Source organism: Sorex fumeus, unplaced genomic scaffold (assembly GCF_029834395.1).
Source record: "Sorex fumeus unplaced genomic scaffold, SorFum_2.1 ptg000033l, whole genome shotgun sequence".
Taxonomy (NCBI): domain Eukaryota; kingdom Metazoa; phylum Chordata; class Mammalia; order Eulipotyphla; family Soricidae; genus Sorex; species Sorex fumeus.
Window position 1 is genome coordinate 20,589,591 of NW_026606090.1, and position 22,092 is coordinate 20,611,682.

At 44.3% G+C, this 22,092-nt stretch overlaps 1 protein-coding gene across 1 annotated transcript; it reads right to left on the minus strand.

Annotated features, from left to right (window-relative positions):
* Nucleotides 1-637: 637 nt before the first annotated feature.
* On the minus strand, nucleotides 638-20,670 carry HTRA4 (HtrA serine peptidase 4). The gene is made up of 9 exons (XM_056116890.1): nucleotides 20,235-20,670; nucleotides 19,343-19,442; nucleotides 17,831-18,035; nucleotides 16,235-16,429; nucleotides 15,795-15,827; nucleotides 11,551-11,665; nucleotides 11,110-11,167; nucleotides 8,200-8,295; nucleotides 638-887 (listed from the first exon to the last, which is right to left on the minus strand). The coding sequence occupies exons 1-9, from the start codon at nucleotides 20,668-20,670 to the stop codon at nucleotides 722-724; spliced, it is 1,404 nt and encodes a 467-aa protein (XP_055972865.1). The 3' UTR covers nucleotides 638-721.
* Nucleotides 20,671-22,092: the final 1,422 nt, after the last annotated feature.

The following is a 22,092-nucleotide window of genomic DNA, read 5'->3' on the forward strand; positions in this document are numbered from 1 at the left end:
TTTGTCAGTTTTACTTCAACTTCTAAATTAAATCTATTCTCTATGCATAAAAATTCTGGCCAAATGAAATTCCGCCTGAAAGCCTAATTGAGCAAAGTAGAATTTTTTTTTAAGTTTCTTTTAATCTCTGGATTCAGGTTTCTTATTATTTAGTAGATAGATACATTCGTATGTATATTTACATTTTATCTTAGTTTGTAGCTATACAGATATTTTAAAATAATAAAATGGTCTTCTCTCAGGGTTAAATTAGAAACTCTACCTGGTGTGGCTGAGCAGAGAGAACATGTCTGAAAAGTGTGATGTCCTGGTTTTGACTGATCTCCAGCACCAAAAAAAAAAACCAAAAACAAAAAACAGAGGCAGAGATAGTACAGCAGATAAGGCACTTGCCTTCCATGTGGCAGACCCAAATTTGACCCTCACACTCAGTACGGTCTCCTGAGCCCATCAGTGCAGAGCCAGAAGTAAGCCCTGAGCACCACTGAATGTGGCCCCAAAACCAGACAACAAACACAACTTTAGTAGCTCACAGACTCTGGCACCAGGGGCTCTCACTTGCTTCCGTTGCAACACCCCTGACCTAATGATCCCTAAAGATGTGTGTTTTATAGCATTCATTTTTCGCTTTTTAAGAAAGAAATCGCAAAACCCTTATCTTTGGCATATCTTCAATACACACCAGGTAATATAGCTTTGGTTTCTCTTTAAAGCAAGATACTTAATCGATTATCTCCGGTGCAACTGTCAGGATCAAAGTTAGACTTCCTCGACGAACCACAATGGAAAGGAAGTCATTGTTCTTAACAGCTTCTGTAACATCAGTTGTTGTGGTGACAGGTTGCCCGTTTATGCTGACTATTACATCATGGTCTCTCAACCCAGAGCTGGGAGGGAAGGAAAAAGGACCATGAGACTAAAAATTTACTCATCTTCATCTATAATTAAATATCTCTTACAGCTTTACTGTTGCTAGCATTAAACATACAAACCAGGAAATCAGAAATAGCCTCAACCCTTCCAAATAAAGAACTGTTAAATCACCAAGAGGATAACACTCTTTTATCTATATAAAATTATTGGTCCATCATTCTATCAGATTTATATATGAGGGGGGAAAAAACATATATATAGTTTCAGAATTGAGTTTACCTTTTCATTTTTAATAACTTCTAGTCTTTATAAGCCTCAAAGGCACTTCTTTCTTATTTTGTTGTTGTTGTTGTTTGTTTAGGAGGTTGTTTTAATTCCATGCTCAGCAGTGCTCAGGGTTTACTGCAGGCAATGCTCTGCACCATATGTGGTGCCAGAGATTAAACCCCGGGTCAACTGCATACAAAGCAAGCACCTTACATGCTGTAGTATCTCTCTGACTCTCCTAATCTCAACAGCAAATTTGAAAAGTTTGAGTAGGAATGCTTTCCCCACTTAAACTAACATCAACTTAATATTGCTAGCCCACTTACTTGACCTTCACCCAACTTATAGAACTGGAAAGCATGTTGTGTTACACAATAGTATGCCTGATTCCATGAAATCAAAGACAATCACCTTTCAAAGTCTGAATATTTAAAGTTCTGGGGACTGGGCAGATAGTACAGTAGGTAAGGTTTGCACACAGCCAGCCTAAGTTTGTGCCACATATGGTCGCTCATGCCTGTCAGGAGTGATCCCTGAGAACCACTATATAAGGCCCCAAAACAAAAGCCAAACAAAAAATATTTAAAGTTCTGATTCTGTCTGTGTTGGCAGACACATATGGTGTAAAAGGAACTCTCAGCCACCACAGGTGGGAATGTCTGGTTCAACCCCTGTGAAAAATAGTATAAAGGGTTCTCAATGAACTTAAATTGCGCCTCCATATATGAAAAAAATGCTCATCATCACTTATTATTAGGGAAATCCAAGTCAAGATGACAGTGAGATACCATCTTATACCCGTGATAATGGCACACATTAGAAATACTGGCGACAATATATTTTGTAGGGATGTAGTGAAAAGGAACCCTCATCCACTGCTGGTGGGAATGTTGTCTGGCCCAACCCCTAAGGAAAACAGTATGGAGAGTTTGAAAATTGAGCTTCCATATGACCCAGCAATTCCACTTTCGGGTATCCATCTCCAAGACAGAAAAAGTCATTCAGAAGAATGTTTGGACATCATTATTCATTGCAGCACTCAACTAAGATTTGGAATCAACCTTGATGTCCAATAATAGACGAGTGAATCATGAAGATGTGGCACATACACACACACACACCAACACAACACAACACACACATACAGAAATACCATCCATCTGTAAGGAATGATGAAGTCAAGCAATTTGCAATAATAAGGATGGAACTGTCAAACGTAAATCATGTTAAATGAAGAAAGCCAGAAGGATAAACACAGGGTGATATCACTTATATGTGGTATAACTGGATGAGAGAATGCAATGGTTTAAAGGGGAGTGAGGGAATGCCCAAATCACCCATGGCCCAAGAGTATAGAAAAAAATAGAGCGGAGAGGTATAGGAGGAAAAAACAAGTGAGAAGCAATGGGAGGCAGGTTGAGGAGATTCAGGTACATCTGTGGTGTTAAAGAATGATAGAGTCAAATATCGAGACCAGACGGTCAACACTGAAATCCTGAGACCCAAATTTGAACAACCAGACTTAAAAAGGTGCCTGTCAAGATGGCAGACTGGGGATGTGAGGTAGGGGAAACTGGGGATACTGGTGGAGGGATCAGTGATGGAGCAGATGGCACCACAGCACTGGAGATCTCTCTGGGCTCCATACCAAGCCAATTTCATCAAGGCACCCCAGGTGGAGCAGGTGCAGTCTCCCTGCCCACTCCAGATGGAAACCCGGTGTCTGACAACTCCCACAAGCAAGGCCCAGGTATGCGGGTACCAGGACTAAATCTCCAGGCAGCATGGCGGCAATGGCGCCAGGCTTTCCCTCTCCAGCTCTCCACCTGCTCAGCGGCCTAGCTGTCATGCCCACAAGCTTCTGCCAGGGGCCATAATGGCGCACCAACAGCCCTGGTCCAGAGACTCCCAGTTGAATCCCAAAATGGATTGGTGCCCTACAGAGATGTCTCTGGAACCCAACTATTTACAATCTAGAATCCCAGAAGCATGTGGCCACTTTGTGGCCACGCGAACTCTCATGATATTCAAAATGAGTAATGGAAAATAAATTATCTAACATCTGCCCTGCCAGGTAGGCTTGAATGGTGGTGGAAAAATTTAGGCAAAAATAATACCCCAAAGTAGAGAATATTGGGGAAATTGTCTGCCATAGAGGCAGGATGAAGACTGCGATGGGGTGGGGGTGGGGGGGGGAGTGGATACTGGAGACATCTGGAGACATTGGTGGTGGAAAATGTGCACTAGTGTAGCAATGGGTGTTCAATCATTGTATGGCTGAATCTCAAACATGAAAGCTTCGTAACTATCTCACAGTTATTCAATAAGATAATAACAATAAATAAAAGAAGACACACTTTAAGGGAAATGGGAAGCCCAAGAAAGAATGATAATGTGGGAGAATCATCAAGATATGTGATAATGTATTTGAAAATTATGAAAATGGAGTCAAGCCCAAGAACTGCCTCTGGGGTCATATGAGCTCATTAACTGGCCATGATCCAGAGACTCATAAATGAATCTTAAAAGAAAGAGATGAGCATGCTGTCGAGATACCTCCAGACCCCACACCAGGCTGAGCCTTATATCCTGGGCACGCCAGAAGGGAGGGGGTAAGCCCTCCACCTGCCCAAACTGAGCCCCCACAGTCAAAAACCTCCAGAACCGAATCGCTGCCATGCTCATGACCAAACTCCACAGGCTCAGGTGAGCCTCATCTAGTAATGAATCTGTTGGAAAACTCAGGTATGTGGATTTTGTGACACCTTTGGGAGCCTGGCAGTCATGCCCATTAACTACCTCTGGTGCCATATAAGCTCATTAACTGGCCATGATCCAGAGACTCAAAAAGAAATCTCAAAAGAGATCAGCAAGCTGCAGAGATGCTTCTGGACTCCTAAGTCACCAGTTAAAAATTTAACTCCAGCTATATCACTTTATTCAAAATTTTAGAATCCCTGGAGCATACGGTATGTCAAACTACACCACTGATATATCAGGAGTAACACAAGGCTTACCCTGTAACAATATGTTAGTAATCTCTTCTACCAGGGCTTAATGGCTCAAGACTGAGATACAACAATCTTCACACACTTTCTTCTAAGGAAATCTTTTTTGATCATTTTTAGCAAATTAATCATATAAGCAATACAAATTAAATCATTTAGGTTCTGCTACTAGGACAAGTTTGGGCAGTGGTCGAGAAAATTGGAAATAGTGGTGGTAGGAATATGTATTAGTTGTGGGTTTGGTGTTGCAATATTGAATGGAATAAGTCATCATGAACAACTGAATAAAAATAAAATTGTTTTAAAATTATGAAAAGGGAGAAAAACTAGAAGAAATATAAAGCAAGGGGGATGTGGAAAATAACTTTGAGGGTTGAACTAAACATAAGGAAAGCCTCTGTTTTTCAAACTCATACTTCTTTGTTTTTAATCACTTTGAATTACGGAGTTATTCATGACTGAGTTTCAGGTATGCAATATTCCAACACCCGTCCCTTCACCAGTGTCTTCTTTCCTCTGCCGATGTCCCCAGTTTCCCTCCTGCCCCCAGCCTGTCTCTAGGGGTGACACTTTTTCTCTTATCCTTTCAGACTTTGCAATATTGTTACTGATGATCATGCATGGCCCCCTGGCACCGTGTAATCCCATCAACGGCCAAGACTCAGAGACTATAAAACCCAACTCCCAGAAGCGCACGGCCGCATTCAGGGCCGCACGACATCTTATCATCTCATTCCTACTTTGGACAAACTGGCAGGCTAGCGAATGTAACCTGCCCACACGGCAGAGTCTGGCAAACTCCCCGTTGTGTATCCAATATGCCAAATACCAGTAACAATGATGGTTCTCATTCTCCTAACTCTGAAAATGCCTTGAATATGGCACTTTTTAAAAAATCTCAGGGCTAGGATGAAGGAGACGTTACTGGGGCCTGCTCGAGGCAATCGACGAATAACAGGATGGTTGTGATTGATTGTGATTGATTGTGATCATGCATATCACTTTACCCCTCTTTAGCACCCAGTCCTTGTCCAGAGTGACCACTTCCCTCCCATCATATTCATCGTGGCCCCTTCTCTGGCTTATTCCCCCGTCTCCTCACAGTGGCAAGATTCCTCCTAAGGACCATCCTGCTCTTTCTTCCTATTGCCTTGAACATTATTTTTCCTCCTCTGTTACTTTATATCCTGCATATGAGTCAGAGCATTCTGTGTCTGAGGGAAAGCCTTTAGCACCAGGACAGCTCAGGAGAATGACTGAGACTCTACAAAAGAACTTAATTCACAGTATTTCTGGGAGAAGAAAAGAGAAAGAAATCTGCAAGTTATTACTACATACAAATGCACTAAATATGATGAAGTGAGACTCAGACAAGATAAAGGACCTTTTCCAAGTCCCACAACTTGTAAGAGGCTAAAATGCAATTTGATCCTGAATCTTTCAGACTTGAAAACTCATCATCTCACAACTCAATTGTACTGCCTCTCAGAGTAAAGATAGCAACCATACAAGCAGAATAATGCAGGGCTTAAGTGAAGTTTCATACCTACTCTCTGTCTTACAGTAAAACTCAGGTTAATTGACCTCTACCAGAGCTGCAAGTTCAGTAAAACTATATCTATATCAAAAGACAACTGGGGCTTAAATAAGTATGTAAAACACAATGGTGCCAAGCATAATGTGTTAGCTGTTATTACAGTCATTATAATTAGATATAAGTGGATAAAATCAGAGAGAGAGAGAGAGAGAGAGAGAGAGAGCCAGAGCAATACTGCAGTAGGTAGGGCACATGCCTTGCACATGGCTGACCCAGGTTTGATCCTCAGCACCCCATTTGGCCCCCCCCAAGCCCACCAAGAGTGATCTCTGTGATTGCAGAGCCAGAAGTAAGTCCTGAGCATAGCAAGGCGTGGCCCCAAAACAAAAAATTAAAATTCCAATTCATCAATCACTTCTAACAAGCAGTAAATTCCACATTTTATTGTGTATACAAATGACCAAGAAACACAGCACCAGGGTTTACCATACTGCATTTCTTAGATGCTCCAGTTGAGGACCTGAGGGATAGCTCAGTGGCAAAGTACCTGCCTCGCACATGTGAAGCCTTGAGTACACCAACTAGTGCTGTCACTGTGTCAGGCGTGGCTGGGCACCGCTAACATTTGGGATTCCTGGCTTTCGGAAAACAGTGTGATCTTAGGTATGTGATGCGACTTGGTGTGTGCAAACACCGTGATTAAAGTGTGCAGCCCCTGACTAGCACTACAACAACAGTGCAAATGTGGCAGCGACTGCTTGCACGCCCCAAAAGCAGGTGTGTCAGAACCACAGTTAGATCCGGTGAGCATGAGGACCAGGATTACTGAGCTCTTGCAACCCCTAAGTACTGTACCTAGGTTTGCTAGCACTGTAGTCAGATGTGTGAATGCCACAACCAAAGATGTGTCTGACCTTATAACAAAAAGAAAATGGAAAAAACATCTTAAAATATGTCAACTGGAGCTGGAGCAATAACACAGCGGGTAGGGCACTTGCCTTGCACATGGCCAACCCGGGTTCGATTCCCAGCATCCCATATAGTCCCCTGAGCACTGCCAGGGGTAATTCTTGAGCACAGAGCCAGGAGTAACCCCTGTGCATTGCTGGGTGTGACCCAAAAAGAAAAAAATAAATAAATTAAAAATATGTCAACTTTTTTTTTAAGACAAATTTCAACTTTGTCTGGTTTTGTTTTTGTTTTGGGTCATACCTGGTGGTGCCTAGGGCTTCTGCCTCTCTCTAGGATCACTCCTGACTGGGCTCATGGGACCAGACGGGGTGCCAGGGATTGAACTCTGATAGGCCTTGCATAAGGCAAGTGCCCTACCGAGTGTAATATTTCTTTGGCTCACCAAAATTAAATTTGAATTTAAAAAATTACACTGGTGTTAATTCTGCTGGTCTACAGCATACTTTTTGAGCAGCAAGGGTTTGGAGAGCTGAAAAAAATAGCTTTGGTCTTGAGCCAAAAGTTAAAAATAAGGAAGGGGGGAGGAGAAAGGAGCCAAGAAAGTCTGGAAAACTCTGTGACAAATCAAAATTAGTAACAAGACCTAACACTTATCTATTCTGAACACTGAGTACCTATGGTTTCTACCCCCTACTAAAAGAAGTTGCCATAATCTAAAAGTTGCTGATTACTGAGCCCTGAGAAACAATGGGAGGAATGTTGAAATATGAGAAAGACTCAAGAAAATAACTGTAGGACAAGTTGCCTCTCCTCAGTAATGAGTATAGATATTTTAAAAACAAGAGTGTTATCAATTGGGGAATTATTTTTGGAGAGGTACTCGGGCCTTTGCTCTATTTTTAGTCTTACTATTTCCCTCTGGTATTACCATCCAGAGTTCACAGAGAAAAGTGTTTTAAAATACCTAAAATATTTACTTAAACTTTTTGTTTGATTTGGGCAACACTCAGCTCTGCTCAGGGCTTACTCCCGGCTCTGCACTCAGGGATCACTCCTGGTTGTACAAGGGACGCACAGGATTGAGTCCAGTTCAGCAGTGCATAGGCAAACACCTTACCTGCCATCTGTCTCTCCAGCCCTTAGGTAATTTTTGTACTCTCAGTTGAGTTTGTGTTCTTTCTCCCACTAGAAAGAACACAAACTCAATGTGCTAGAATAGCAGATTAAAATTTTACATAATGCAAAGACAGTGAAAAGTAATTCTCCCAAAACACAAAAGGACTATTTTATGAATAAATATTTATATTGCTTCTGGTTTTATTTATTTTATTTTGTCTTATATAATTATTTTAAATTATTTATATAACAGGGATTTGTATAAGTATTTTATAATACTGTATTTATTATATTTTATATCTTTTTAATGTGTTATATAAAACATTTATCATAAACATAACAAATTAATAAAATGTTCCAACATCACAGCAGTAACATCTGAATTGTTCAAGACACTCTCTTAAGCCTGCCGATTGAGATCTTCCCCATGATCACTGTAGCACACATTTAGTGAGAAAAAAAAATAAAGGCTAGAACATCTCTTACCTTTCAGCAGCTGTTCCTTCGATTACTTCATATACAAAAACCCCAGAACTCACATCAGGGAAATTTGGATCTTGCCTTTTCATGTCTTGAAGAAGGCTAAGAAAAGTGAGAAGAGTTAAACATTAAACCATTCAATTGTTTAAAATTACGTACACACACATACAGAAAGAGAGAGAGAGAGAGAGCCAAAACAGAATTTCCTGTGCTAAGCCCAGCAAGACACAACATCTAAGTTAATTGTAGTAACAATCTTCCGCCAGGATTGATTCAGTAGAATCCCCTAGTCAGCACCAATGAGGTCATCTGCCATGTGATTCTCTGTCCACCCTACATAGGTTACAGAAAGCTGAAAAGAATACATTTTTTTCAGAGACCCTACTGAATGACAGAAAATATTTGGACACAACATATCAAATAGTTGATATCCAAGATTTATAAAGCACTCACAAAACTCTGTAGCACTGTAGCACTGTCCTCCCATTGTTTATCGATTTGCTCAAGAGGGCACCAGTAACATCTCCACTGTGGGACCTATTGTTACTGTTTTTGGCATACCGAATATGCCACAGGGAGTTTGCCAGGCTCTACTGTGCGGGCGCGATACTCTTGGTAGCTTGCCGGGCTCACAGAGAGGGTTGGAGGAATCGAACCCGGGTCAGCTGCATGCAAGGCAAATGCCCTACCAGCTGTGCTATCGCTCCAGCTCTCACTCACAAAACTCAACAAGAAAAAATTCAATGACCACCCATCCATAAATGAGGAAAGGAAATGAACAGGCGCTGTCCCAAAGAAGACACATGGATGGCCAACAGGCATATGAAAAAGCGCTCATCATCACTCATGATTAGGGAATGCAAGTATGACAGTGAGATGTCATCTTCACCAGTGAGAATGGCACAGAACCAAAAGCTTAGAAACAACAGTGAGATTGCGGTGAGAAAGGCACCTCATCCACTGTTGATGGGAATGCTATCTGGTTCAGCCTTCTGGAGATCTAGCCAAAATATCAAAATAGAACTACTACTTCCTGGCATCCACAAAACACAAAGTCATTAATTTAAAGTGACATATGCACACCCATGTCCATTGGCTTACTCAGTACAATAGCCAAGATATGGAAACAACCCAAATGCCAACCACAGATGAATGGACCAAGAAGTTGTGATATATATACACAATGGAATACTATGCAACTCTAAAAAAGAACAAAAGCATGCAATTTATAGCAATATGGGGGTGGGGGGGACTAGAGGACATCAACCTAAGTGAAGTCAGAAGGAAATGGATAGATACAGAGTGATCTCTTATATGTGGGACTTAAAGGTCCACAACAGAGGTCCAGAGACAACATAATGAGAGAACTGACCCACACAACTGAACAGGGGGGTGCTTCAGGAAAGACAGCTCCTGGGAGAGGCGGGGGTGCACTGATGATGGGTGTGGTATTGGAATTTTGTGCATAAAAAACCATTATTAATAGCATTGTAAATCACAGCATCTCAATTTAAGAAAAGAAATTTTAAAAATTATAAAACAAAAAATATACTTTTTAAAAACTTCCTTCCCCTGCCTTTAAAATACTACTTTTTATGAGATCCTGGAAGTTCCTTTCTATCTACATAAAATGCTGCTGGATTCATGAATCATTTGATAAAGCAAATCAGTTCTTTGAACTTTCTTGACTAGGTTTTTATTATTCAGTATGACTAACAAGAAAAAGCATTAATCTTCTGAAGCCTGATCAAAGCCTACAATTAGAGCAGATATTCTCTGACTGCTTAAAATCTGTCAAGGGCTAATGAAAATCCCATTGAGTCTGTCACAGGTTTTCTTTCCTAAGGGTGGTCTTCATTTCTAATCCAAAACCTAAAACCACTAAACATTTTTAGTACAGTTACAGTGGAATTAACTAAAATGTCAATTGAACAACTCCAAGGTTAGGAGTACTAACTTTCTCTCCCCACTCCTATGCAGTTAAAAGTCCCACTTGTAAACGAAAGAGAGAAAAAGCATGAAAGATAGTCAAAAAAAAAACCTTATAACTTTTGACATCCCGAAAGCCTTCACTAGTAACAGAAACCTTATTTAACAGTTGATTAGCATGTATTTTGTATATTATACGTATCAAATATTGTACTGTTATAACAAAGCTAGATAAAATGTATTATAAAGAAAATCATAAGTAAAATAAAGTGCATTTATAGTACTGCATTGTATTTATCACTACCATAAGTCTATATCATCTGCCTATAGGAAAATCCATATAAATGGACCTATGTAGTTCAAGCTGTGTTCTTTCAAGGGCTTGCGGCTATACTATAGTGAAAACTATAGTACTGCACTGTTGTTCATCAATTTTGCTGGAGCGGGCATTGGTAACATCTCTATTGTGAAACTTGTTACTGTTTTTGGCGTACTGAATACGTCACTGGTAGCTTGACAGGATCTGCCTTGCGGGCGGGATACTCTTGGTAGCTTTCCGGGCTCTCCGAGAGGGGCAGAGGAATCGAACCCAGGTCGGCTGCGCGCAACGCAAATCCCCTACCAGCTATGCTATTGCTCCTTCCACAGTGAAAACTAGTGAAACAAACGATCATGAATGATGGTACAAGCAGAGACAGATCCCCTGGTGGGGACTCTGGTACAAGTTAGAGTAACCCCTCTAGGGATGAGTGAGACAGCACAGGAGGTAAGGCAATTGCCTTGTTTTCTGCTGACACCGTTCAATTTCCAGAACAAAAGCCCAGGGTCACTCCTGAGCACAGAGCCATGTATCACCTCTCAGACCTGAATGTAGCCCAGCTCGGCCTCACAATTATACAATTATAATAATCTTTTTAAATTATATATAATTTTAAAAATCCCAGTGCTTCTGAAAAGCAACCCAGTCTTATTCAGAAACATACTTACTTAATAGTGAGAGGCAGCATCCGCAGACCCAGATATTTTCTCTGTGAAAGAGTCTTTCCTGGAAATAAAATTTATACTGTGTTACTCACAACAAAGTGTCTTTTTACAGGTTTAAAAGACACTCGAGTCACAGAGTATCTGACTATTATAGCTGCCTTTTCAGCGTCTGAAAGGAATTTCAAGCAACCTTTATCATCCGCATAGACTTTCCCACCTACTTCCAGCCACAGGGTTCCTTTCCATAAGAGTCAACCCAGAACTTTCTAGGTGCATCACATGCCTGCTTTTGTACCTTGCCCCCCAACATCAACACCCAAGCCATTATGATAGGAGTGTGGTACCAGTGACTCAGTGTTCTATAGAATTCGAATGACTGTCTTTACAACAAATTAAATATTCCTGAAAAACACGAGGAAAGGAAAAAACCCTAACTCTCCTTACCTTTTATCTGGCGCTCATGGTATTCTGCCAGGAACTGTCTAATTCTATCAGAAGGAATTGCAAAGGAGATTCCTGCAGTCACCTTCAGTGTGTTTATGCCAATCACATCACCATCCTGGCCAGGGAGGAGAGAAGTCACCAAGTAGCAAACATAGAACAAGTGGAGAAAGGAGGAAAGCTGGTCGCTTTGGATCAGAATACAGAGAGACGAGAAGAAATGAGGACTTCACTAGAGAGTAGTGGGTGTGACCATTAGAGCAGCTCATGTAGTTGGATAGCCAAGACTGAGTAAAAATTTCTACTGAGGATTTTTAAATCTTAAGGCTAATTTGATGTTGTTGCTATTTTATTTGGGGGCCATACCGAGTGGTTTTCCAGGGCTACTCCTCGTCTGTGTGGAGGTCTCACCCCATAGTACTCTGAGGACCAGGTAGTGCCAGGAATTGAACCACTCCCTTGCACATATAAAACATGCACTCACCCCATTGAGTTATGGAGAATTGGGGGTGTTAGTTTTATTTTTTTACCACACTTAGCAGTTTTCATGTTTGGAGGCTACTCTCAACTCTGTACTCAGGGGTCACTCCTGCTGGTGCTTTGAGGACCATGCAGTACTTCTGTGTGAACCTAATTTTTAACTCACTGTCAAAACACTGTCCTCCCGTTGTTCATCGATTTCCTCGAGCGGGCCCGGTAAGTCTCCATTTTGAGGCTTGTTGTTACTGTGTTTGGCATATTGAATGAGTCACGGGTAGCTTGCCAGGCTTTGCTGTGCGGGAGAGATACTCTCGGCAGCTTGCCGGGCTCTCCGAGAGGGGTGGAGGAATTGAACCCTGTGCGGCCGAGCTGTCTGCATGCAAGGCAAACGCCCTACCGCTGTGCTATTTATTTTAAAAAAAAAAAAAAAAAAAAGAACCATGGAACCAAAGAGATAATTCAGTGAATTGGAGTGCAGGCAGGAGGCTGAGTCAAGGTCCACAGTGTATGATACCCAGAGTAGTGCTTGTATTTTCACACACAATAAAAAGCACAGGAGGAAATTTCGTTGCATTTCTTACTTGACATTAAAACATAGGAAAGGCAAAACTTTCAACAATAAAACTATTGAGAATAATTAGCAAATTGACCTTAGGGAACTAACTTCTACACTATCAGCTAAAGATAGGTGTGGATCACTAGCGAATTTTTTCAAACATTTAAAGAGGACCTATTGCCAGTTCTTCTCAAGCTTTTCCAGGAAATTGAAAAAACAGAAACTCTCCAAACAGTTTCTATGAAGCCAATATCTCTCTAATACCAAAAGGAAACAAAGACACCACAAGAAAAGAAAACTACAGACCAATATCCCTGATGAACACGGATGCAAAGATTCTCAACAAAATACTAGCAAATAGAATTCAACTACTCATCAAAAAGATCATACACCATGACCAAGTGGGATTCATCCCGGGGATGCAAGAATGGTTCAACATTTGGAAATCAATCAACATAATCCATCATATCAATAAAAGAAAAGATAAAAATCATACGATCATATCAATAGATGCAGAGAAAGCATTTGACAAGATCCAGCACCCATTTATGATAAAAACCCTCACCAAAATGAGGATAGAGGGGACTTTTCTCAATATAGTTAAAACCATCTACCACAAACCTACAGCAAACATCATCCTCAATGGGGAAAAACTGAGAGCCTTCCCCCTAAGATCAGGGACGAGACAAGGATGCCCACTCTCTCCACTACTGTTCAATATAGTACTGGAAGTACTTGCAATAGCGATTAGGCAAGAAAAAGATATTAAGGGCCTCCAGGTAGGGAAGGAAGAAATCAAACTCTCACTATTTGCAGATGATATGATACTATACTTAGAGAACCCTAAAACCTCTACCAAGAAACTCCTAGAAACAATAGACTTGTTTAGTAAAGTGGCAGGCTATAAAATCAATACCCAAAAATCCATGGCTTTCCTATATGCAAATAGTGAAAGAGAAGAAAGTGACATGAAGAAAACAATCCCAATCACAATTGTGCCCCCAGAAAATAAAGTACCTAGGAATCAGCTTAACTAAGGAAGTAAAGGACCTGTACAAAGAAAACTTCAAAACACTACTTCAGGAAATAAAAGAGGTCACAAGGAAATGGAAAAATATCCCCTGCTCATTGATGCAGAGAATTAACATTGTCAAAATGGCAATACTTCCCAAAGCACTGTCAAATTCAACGAGATCCCTATTAGGATACCCATGACATTCTTCAAAGAAATGGAGCAAACACTCCTGAAATTTGTATGGAACAATAAGCCCCCACGAATAGCTAAAGCAATTCTTGGGAAAAAGAAAATGGGAGGAATCAACCTCCCTAACTTCAAGCTCTACTACAAAGCAGTAATAATTAAAACAGCATAGTCCTGGAGCAAAGGCAGAGCTGTAGACCAATGGAACAGAGTTGAATATACTGACATCTCCCCCCAAGCATATGATCATCTAATCTTCGATAAGGGGGCAAGAAAAGTGAAGTGGAGCAGGAAAAGCCTTTGTGCTGGCAAAACTGGACAGCTATATGCAAAAAAGTGGGCTCAGATCTCTGCCTAACGCCATGTACAAAAGTAAGATCAAAATGGATTGAAGACCTCAACATCAGACCGGAATCCATAAAGTTCATTGAAGACAAAGTTGGCAAAACCCTCCATGATATTGAAGCTAATGGTATCTTCAAAGATGTCATGCCACTGGCCAAGCAAGTGAGAACAGAGATAGACAAATGGAACTATCTTAAACTAAGAAGCTTCTGCACCTCAAAAGAAACAGTGACCAAAATACAAAGACATTCTACAGAATGGGAAAGGATATTCGCTGAATACACATCCAACAAGGGGTTGATATCAAGGATATACAAGGTACTGGTTGAACTCCACAAGAAGAAAACACCCAACCCCTATCAAAAAATGGGGCAAGGAAATGAACAGAAACTTTCGCAAAGAAGAAATGCGAATGGCTAAAAGGCACATGAGAAAATGCTCTACATCATTAATCATCACGGAGATGCAGATCAAAACAACTATGAGATATCATTTCACACCACAGAGACTGGCCCACATCCAAAAGAACAAAAGCAACTGGTGCTGGCGCGGATGTGGCGAGAAAGGGACCCTCCTTCACTGCTGGTGGGAATGCCGACTGGTTCAACCCTTTTGGAAAACAGTATGGATGATTCTCAAAAAATTAAAATTTGAGCTACCATTTGACCCAGCAATACCACTCCTGGGAATATATCCCAGAGAGGCAAAAAAGTATAGTTGAAGTGACATCTGCACTTGTTTGTTCATTGCAGCTCTCATTACAATAGCCAGAATCTGGAAAAACATGACTGGTTAAAGAAACTTTGGTACATTTACACAATGGAGTACTATGTAGCTGTTAGAAAAGATGAAGTCATGAAATTTACATACAAGTGGTACTACATGGAAAGTATCATGTTAAGCGAAATGACTCAGAAAGAACGGGATAGACACAGAAAGATTTCATTCATCTGGGGAACATAAAGTAACATAATGGGAGACTAACACCCAGGAGTGGCCGAGATTAGTACCAGGAATTTTGCTCCATGACTTGGAAGCCAGCCACACTTGCTAGGGGAAAAGGAAGCTCAGATAGAGAAGGGAGCACCAAATAAAGGGTGCTGGGAGGATCCTCCCAGGGTGGGAGAAGCATGCTGAAAGTAGACTACAGACCAAACATGATTGCCACTCAATACCTCTCTTGCAAACCACAGAACCCAAAAGGAGAGAGAGAGAGAGAACAAAAAGGAGTGCCCTGCCACAGAGGCAGGGTGGGATGCAGGGGATGAGGGGTGGGAGGGATGCTGGAACCCATGGTGGTGGAGGATGGGCGCTGGTGGAGGGATGGGTACTTGATCATTGTATAACTGAAACCCAAGCACACAAATTTGTAAGTCTATAACTGTACCTCGTGGTGTTTCACTAATAACAATAAATAAATAATAAAAATTTTTTTAAAAAGATAGGTGTGGAAAATGCTTTCCTCTCTCTGCACATCATCATTTATTGGCCTTTGTTAAGTAATGAAAAATAACGGTCTGAAGGAATGAGCATGCTTCAAAGCAGTGCTTGGTAACTCTTGTCTGCTATTTTCAGCTTTGCGAGTCATCTGTCGGCCTGATGGAATTTATAAAGTCTTTGAAGATCAGGAAGATAAAAGAAGCAGCAAAGAAAGGGGTCACTTACCAGGTTCACCAGAGGCCCCCCAGAATTCCCGTGCTGGAGACAGAATTTGAAGAAGAAAAAAGAAACCATGTCAGTACTTTTTCTTCTCGTCATTTGTAAATAATTTCTAAAAGACTAAAAGCCACTTGCTCTACTGAGCCCCTATTTCCCTACGGCATGACAAGTTGCAGCCCACCATTGTCCCTAACACTGACGTTAGTGCAGGAAACAGAACAGCAAAGGACTCCACCCTTCTGCAGCACTAAGCACAGCAATCCCCTGCCAATGATATGGTACCAATGTCACACCAAACGGGTGGAAATCCAACAGTGTAGCTTTCCATCTCCCTTTTGAGGTTCCAGCTGAACCTCCCCAAAAGGCCAAATGGAAAAGAAGGCACTCTCAAATATTCTGACTCGGGGGCAGGGGGGAGCTGATGATGACCCTTCAGGGAGTCTTACATTAATGATGGCATCGGTCTGAATATAGTCCATGTCCGAATCCTTCAGCCCCAGCTCTCTGCCTCCGCGCTGTGTAGTGCTGACAATCCCTGCAGTCACCGTGTTCTGCAGAGAAAACGGGCTGCCCAAGGCCACCACAAACTCTCCAGCCCGCAGGTCAGATGAGCTGCCTAGCAGCAGTACAGGAAGTTCAGCCTGCACATGGGCAAGGAGGGATGGATTGGGCAGAAGAGGTGAAGAACAATTTCAGGGTCAAATCAATCAGCACTCATCTATAACACGTCCATGACATACTTTCTGTTATTCTGGCACGTGTGATTCAGAAAACACAGACTGTATGACTTCCTTATGTTTCTCAAATTCCAACTACCAGCAGACTTGTTAAGATGGTCAGGATCCTCCCTAAAATCTAAGATTTCTTTGTGGATGTTGCTTTTAAATATGCCAAGAGTGAAGTCACTGACGAACATGAGCGATTCAACTCAGCACTCTTCCAACTCAAAGGTTCACAGAGTCAGTAAGACACTAATAGACAGGCGCTCATCCCGACCAGTGCTTCTCAGGCATTAACGGAACACAAGTCACCTAGGCAAGTGAAAAGATTTTGATATAGGTGATCTGGGTAGGGCCTGAGATTCTGAGTTCCTAAAAATAGATGATGTTGATGATGCTGGTACACAGATAACATTTTGTGTGCAAGATGCTCATTATTATTATTATTATTATTATTACTATTATTATTATTATTTACCAAATCACCACAAGATAGAAACTGTTCATGATTGGGTTTCAGGCATACAATATTCCAACACTCAAAGTACTCAGTAGCTTTAGTCCACTGAAATTAACCCTGACATAAGTAGAGAAATAAGTTTCCTTGAAGAAGGAGATAAGGAACATTGGAAGCCTGCCTCAAGGGCTGGGAAAGAGGGCAATTGGTATGGAGAAGGACACATTATGACAGTAATGGTTGGAAGGGATCGCTCAGGATGGGAGATATGTGCAGAAAGTGGGAGTGGCAGGAGGGATACAGGGACTTGGTGGGGGGGAAACACAGGTGAAGGGATAGGTGCCGGAACATTGTATGACTGATACCCAATCATTAAAGCTTTGTAACTGCATCTCACTGTGATTCAGTGTAAAAAAAAAAGGAGGAGGAGGAGGTAAAGAGGAAAAGTAAATCCTGCAGGACAGTTCATAAAATTGTTGGGGATGAACAGTTAGATGTAAGGGGAAAAGTAGGAATGAAGAGCAGAAAGAAAGGTAAGTAAAAAAAAGAGTATATAACAGGTAGAGCAGATGTAATGTGGTAATGGGATAGGTATGAAAATACCAAGAAATGGATTTTTAAAAATCCTAACTGTGCAGGGTCTGGAGCGTTAGTACAGTGGGTAGGATGTTTGCCTTTTACACGGCCAACCCAGATTCAATCATCACATGGTCCCCCCAGCAGCACCAGGAGTAATTACTGAGTGCAGAGCCAGGAGTATCCCCTGTGCATCACCAGGTGTGACCCAAAAAGAAAAAAAAAAATCCTAACTGTGCAGACTCTGATTTGCCCCCCCCCCACCACCACCACCACCACCACACACTCACCTTTGGCTCAATCTTGATCAGTGCAAGATCCAATTTATGGTCAATGTCCTTGACGGTTGCTTCATACTGGGCCCCACTCTGAAGCTCCACCTGGATCCGCTGCCGGTTGGTGAGTACATGTGCGTTGGTGACAATGAGCCCATCCTCAGATATTATGAATCCAGAGCCACTGGACACAGGAATGTCCTTGCCACTGAGAGGCGACCTGTCTCAGGAGACAACAGCAGCATAAGTGGGCTCTACCACATCTGGAAACCCTGAGCCTCACAGTTTTCAAGCTTACCTCCCCTACCATTTATAAGACATTTGGCTTTTTTCTGAGTCTGCTTCCCCTCTCTCTAATCGACAATCCACACAGGCCCTAGTCATCGCTCACGGACATAAATGATGGCAGATGCCTTGTCCCCTTTTCAGCGACAAATTCTTCTCCAGGGCTGGTCTGCTCAAAGGAGCCTAGGCTGATCACAGTACTTCTAGCAACAGTAGACTTCTGTGCCCCATTTTCAAATGCATCAGGGAGGAAGTCCATGACGTCGAAGTCGGCTGTTTGCCCTGCTTCCACTACTAACTGGACCTTCTGGCGTGAGACACATTATTTTGTTTCCTGACATGCAAACCAAAATACTGGGACGGATCATGCTCAAGATGCTTTCTAATTGTGTGTGTGTGTGTGTGTGTGTGTGTATGTGTGTGTGTGTAGGGGGGTAGGGGAGTTGAGAAGGGAGGGAGAAAGGTAAATCTGATAAGAGGGCCAGAGAAACAGCTCAATGGTGTACTTGGTCCAATCAAGGCACTGCTGGGCCTGAGAGAAAACACAGCAGGTAAAGTACTTGTCTTGCACATAACCTGATTCAGGTTCAATCCCTGGCACCACCTATGGTCCACGGAGCACCACAAGGACTGATCCCTGAGCACAGAGCCAGGAGTAGACCCTTAGCACATTTGGGTGTGGCCAAAAAAAAAATAATAATAACAACATTCTGGGGAACTCTTTTGGACTCCCAAGGACCATAGCACGAATCCCTGAACACCCATCTGGGAATAATCCTTAAGCACCACAAAGTATGACCCCCCCAAAAAAAATTCAAGAAAAGAGGTTAATTGTATGATGATGGAATTGGACTTTGAGTGGTAAATTTAATGTGGGGCATGTAGACGTTGATTTATAATGATGCGCATCTGAAACATCTAACTTTATAAAGCAGTTCATTTTCTTTTTTAATTCAGAAATGAAAATGTGTCTCAAGGATGGCTTCTCACTCTTCCATCTGATCTTATATTTACCAGTGGGAAATGTGAGCAGAGGGGCAGAGAGCCCCTGGCGCTTGAGAGCGGAGGTGCCCAGTTTCGGAAGAAGGGGAAGGACCCTGGACCCTCCTTCAGGCCCTCGTGGCTCTTGCCTCCCGGCGTGTTTGACAACGGATTGGCGCTCGCAAAGCGGTCGCGGGACACTCGGAAACCGCCCTCCCCCTCCCCCCGGGGTTCGCGGCCACCTCCTGCTCCGGGCCTTACCTGCGGAACAGCTGCAGGTGAACCACAGACGGCGCCACCTTCTCCACCACCGCGGCAATGAAGTTGAACTTGCTGCGCAGCCGGCCCGCGCTCCGGGCGCCTGCGAAGAAACGCTCGTCTCGGGGCGGCAGCGGGACCCCGCGCCTAGTCTCCCCGCTCTGTCTCCTCGCGCCCAGTCTCCCCGCGCCCCGTCTCCCCGCGCCCTGTCTCCCCGCGCCCCGTCTGCCCGCCCCGCCTCCCCGTCTCCCCGCACCCCGTCTCCCCGAGGTCTCCCCGCGCCCCGTCTCCCGCTCCCCAGTTCCCCGTCTCCCCGCGCCCCGTCTCCCGCTCCTCAGTTCCCCGTCACCCCGCGCCCCGTCTCCCGCTCCCCAGTTCCCCGTCTCCCCGCGCCCCGTCTCCCTCTCCCCAGTTCCCCGCCTCCCCGCGACCCGTCTCCCCGCGCCCCGTCTCCCGCTCCCCAGTACCCCGTCTCCCTGCGCCCCGTCTCCCAGCTCTGTCTCCCCGCGACCCGTCTCCCCGCGCCCTGTCTCCCCGCGCCCCGTCTGCCCTCCCCGCCTCCCCGTCTCCCCGCGCCCCGTCTGCCCTCCCCGCCTCCCCGTCTCCCCGCGCCCCGTCTGCCCTCCCCGCCTCCCCGTCTCCCCGCAACCCGTCTCCCCGAGGTCTCCCCACGCCCCGTCTCCCGCTCCCCAGTTCCCCGTCTCCCCGCGCCCCGTCTCCCTCTCCCCAGTTCCCCGTCTCCCCGCGCCCCGTCTCCTGTCTCCCGGCTTCCCAACTCCCTGTTTCCCCGCGCCCCCTCTCCCCGCCCCGTCTCTCCCGTCGCCCCGTCCCGTTCCCCCCGTGCCTGGTTCCGTGCGCCCACAGGGCCGCCCCGCGGAGGGGGTCGCGGGCTCACCGGGCTGGGCGCAGCGGCCCCTCTGCACGGGCACGGCGGGCGGCGCTCCCCGGAGGCGCGCGGCGCGGTTCTCAGCCCGCAGCTCGCACAGGCTGCGGTAGGTGCGCCCGTCGCTGCCGCACACCGGAGCGCGCGCCTCGGGGCAGACACAGGTGCCCGCGCCGCACTGCAGGCCCGGGCCGCACGGCCGGCCCCGCGCCCCGCCGCACGCCTCGCCTTCGGCCGCCGGGCACACGCGGCAGCAGCCGCAGCCGTCCAGCACGGGCGCCGCCCCCGCCGAGCAGCTGGGCAGAGGCGGGCAGCGCGTGGGCTCGCACACGGAGGGGCAGGGCGGCGGGGCTCGGGATCGCGCGGGCTCGGCCCGGGGCGCCCAGGGGAGCAGCCACAGGAGCAGGAGTTGGAAGAGCCCCGCAGGTGCCCGCATCGGCCCGCTCATCCTGCCCTCTGGGCCGGCACCTCTCCAGCTCCCGCAGCGCCCAAGGGTCCACCCTCCCTCTCTGCAGCCAGGGAGGTGCCCTCTCCCGCCGGCGCCCGGACTTTAAGGGGCACAACCCCGTCGACGCCCAGTCACACACGCCCTCCGCCGGGCCCACCCCCGGGCAGCAGGAGAAGGCCCCGGGCCATGAGCAGGGGTAGGTGCAGTGTCCGTCCAATAACACTAACGTGGAGGCAGGGTGACCACCCATGTACCGACAGGAAGTCAGTGTTAGGGAAAACACGCCATATTTCTGGGCTTCACATGGATTTTATTACAAAACAAGCAACAAAAACAGTTTTTGAAATTTTATTTTTGCGCCATACCAATTAGGTCACACGAAACGAGAAGCGTAACACTTTCCATGCGCTCAGCTCAGCTGTGGACACCCAGTGCACTGCACAGCTGAAACATACTGGGTCAAAACAAATCATGCCACACCTTAAGCAGCAGTGAGCGAAGGGGGTCAAACAGTTATGTTTTTGCAAGGAATAACGTGGAGAGAGAGAGAGAGAGAGAGAGAGAGAGAGACAGAGAGACAGAGAGACAGAGAGACAGAGACAGAGACAGAGACAGAGACAGACAGAGACAGAGATAGAAAAGGAAGATGGGAGTGATGCTGGTAGGAGACTTTAATAAATCTGCTCCCATTTCTCACATAGTCAAAGATCATAAACAAAGCTGATTTAGGAAATTTCATTTCCAAAATGCTGCTACCTCGATAAGATGGTTTGTCTAATCATGGAAACAAAAAAGCAAAACCTTTATTGAGTCTACTATTTATTTGTTGAATCCTCTGTTTGCCCATATTCAGGAAGGAAAAAAAAACTGTGCTATAGAGAAGCTAAACCATCAACATACTCTTTCTTGTGTGAACTCAGCATTCTATTCAGAAATAGATATGTAACTGCAGTTCCTGGCATGTTGTCATTCCTCCGTGTTCTCATACCTTAGCATTCTTATGTTCCCCAAAACACAAAAGTCCACATAAACTATGTTCACTAGCCACCGCCTGATCTTGGGTACGCAAACTTTTCAAAGCTTTCCAAAAAAGTAAATGGTAAATAGTGCAGCTAGAAATAATGCTATCTGAAATACTGTTACACATATTAACTCTCAAGATTTGAACAGTCTAAAGAAAGCAACACAATTCAATCATTTTTATTTCAGGTAGAAATACAGAGCCTTATTTAGTTCCTTTATTTTAAAAAGTAAAATTTATTCCAGAACCTGTGTACCTAACTACTAATCTATACTGTATTTCCCTCCCCCCACCCTGTTTTTCCTATTAATTCCATTTTACATAAAACCATGCTTTGGTCAAGTATGCACTCTCTTTGGTTTACACTTGTAATGGCATTAAAAGATTGTGATGTGGGGGCT

Bases quoted from the DNA above. Each gene is read 5' to 3' on its own strand.
- HTRA4 (XM_056116890.1), bottom strand. From the start codon at position 20,670: ATGAGCGGGCCGATGCGGGCACCTGCGGGGCTCTTCCAACTCCTGCTC. The intron at 19,443-20,234 runs GTGAGCCCGCGA...GTTTCTTCGCAG, and splicing joins GGGCCGCTGCGCCCAGCCCG to GCGCCCGGAGCGCGGGCCGG. The intron at 15,828-16,234 runs GTAAGACTCCCT...TTCTGTCTCCAG, and splicing joins AGACCGATGCCATCATTAAT to CACGGGAATTCTGGGGGGCC.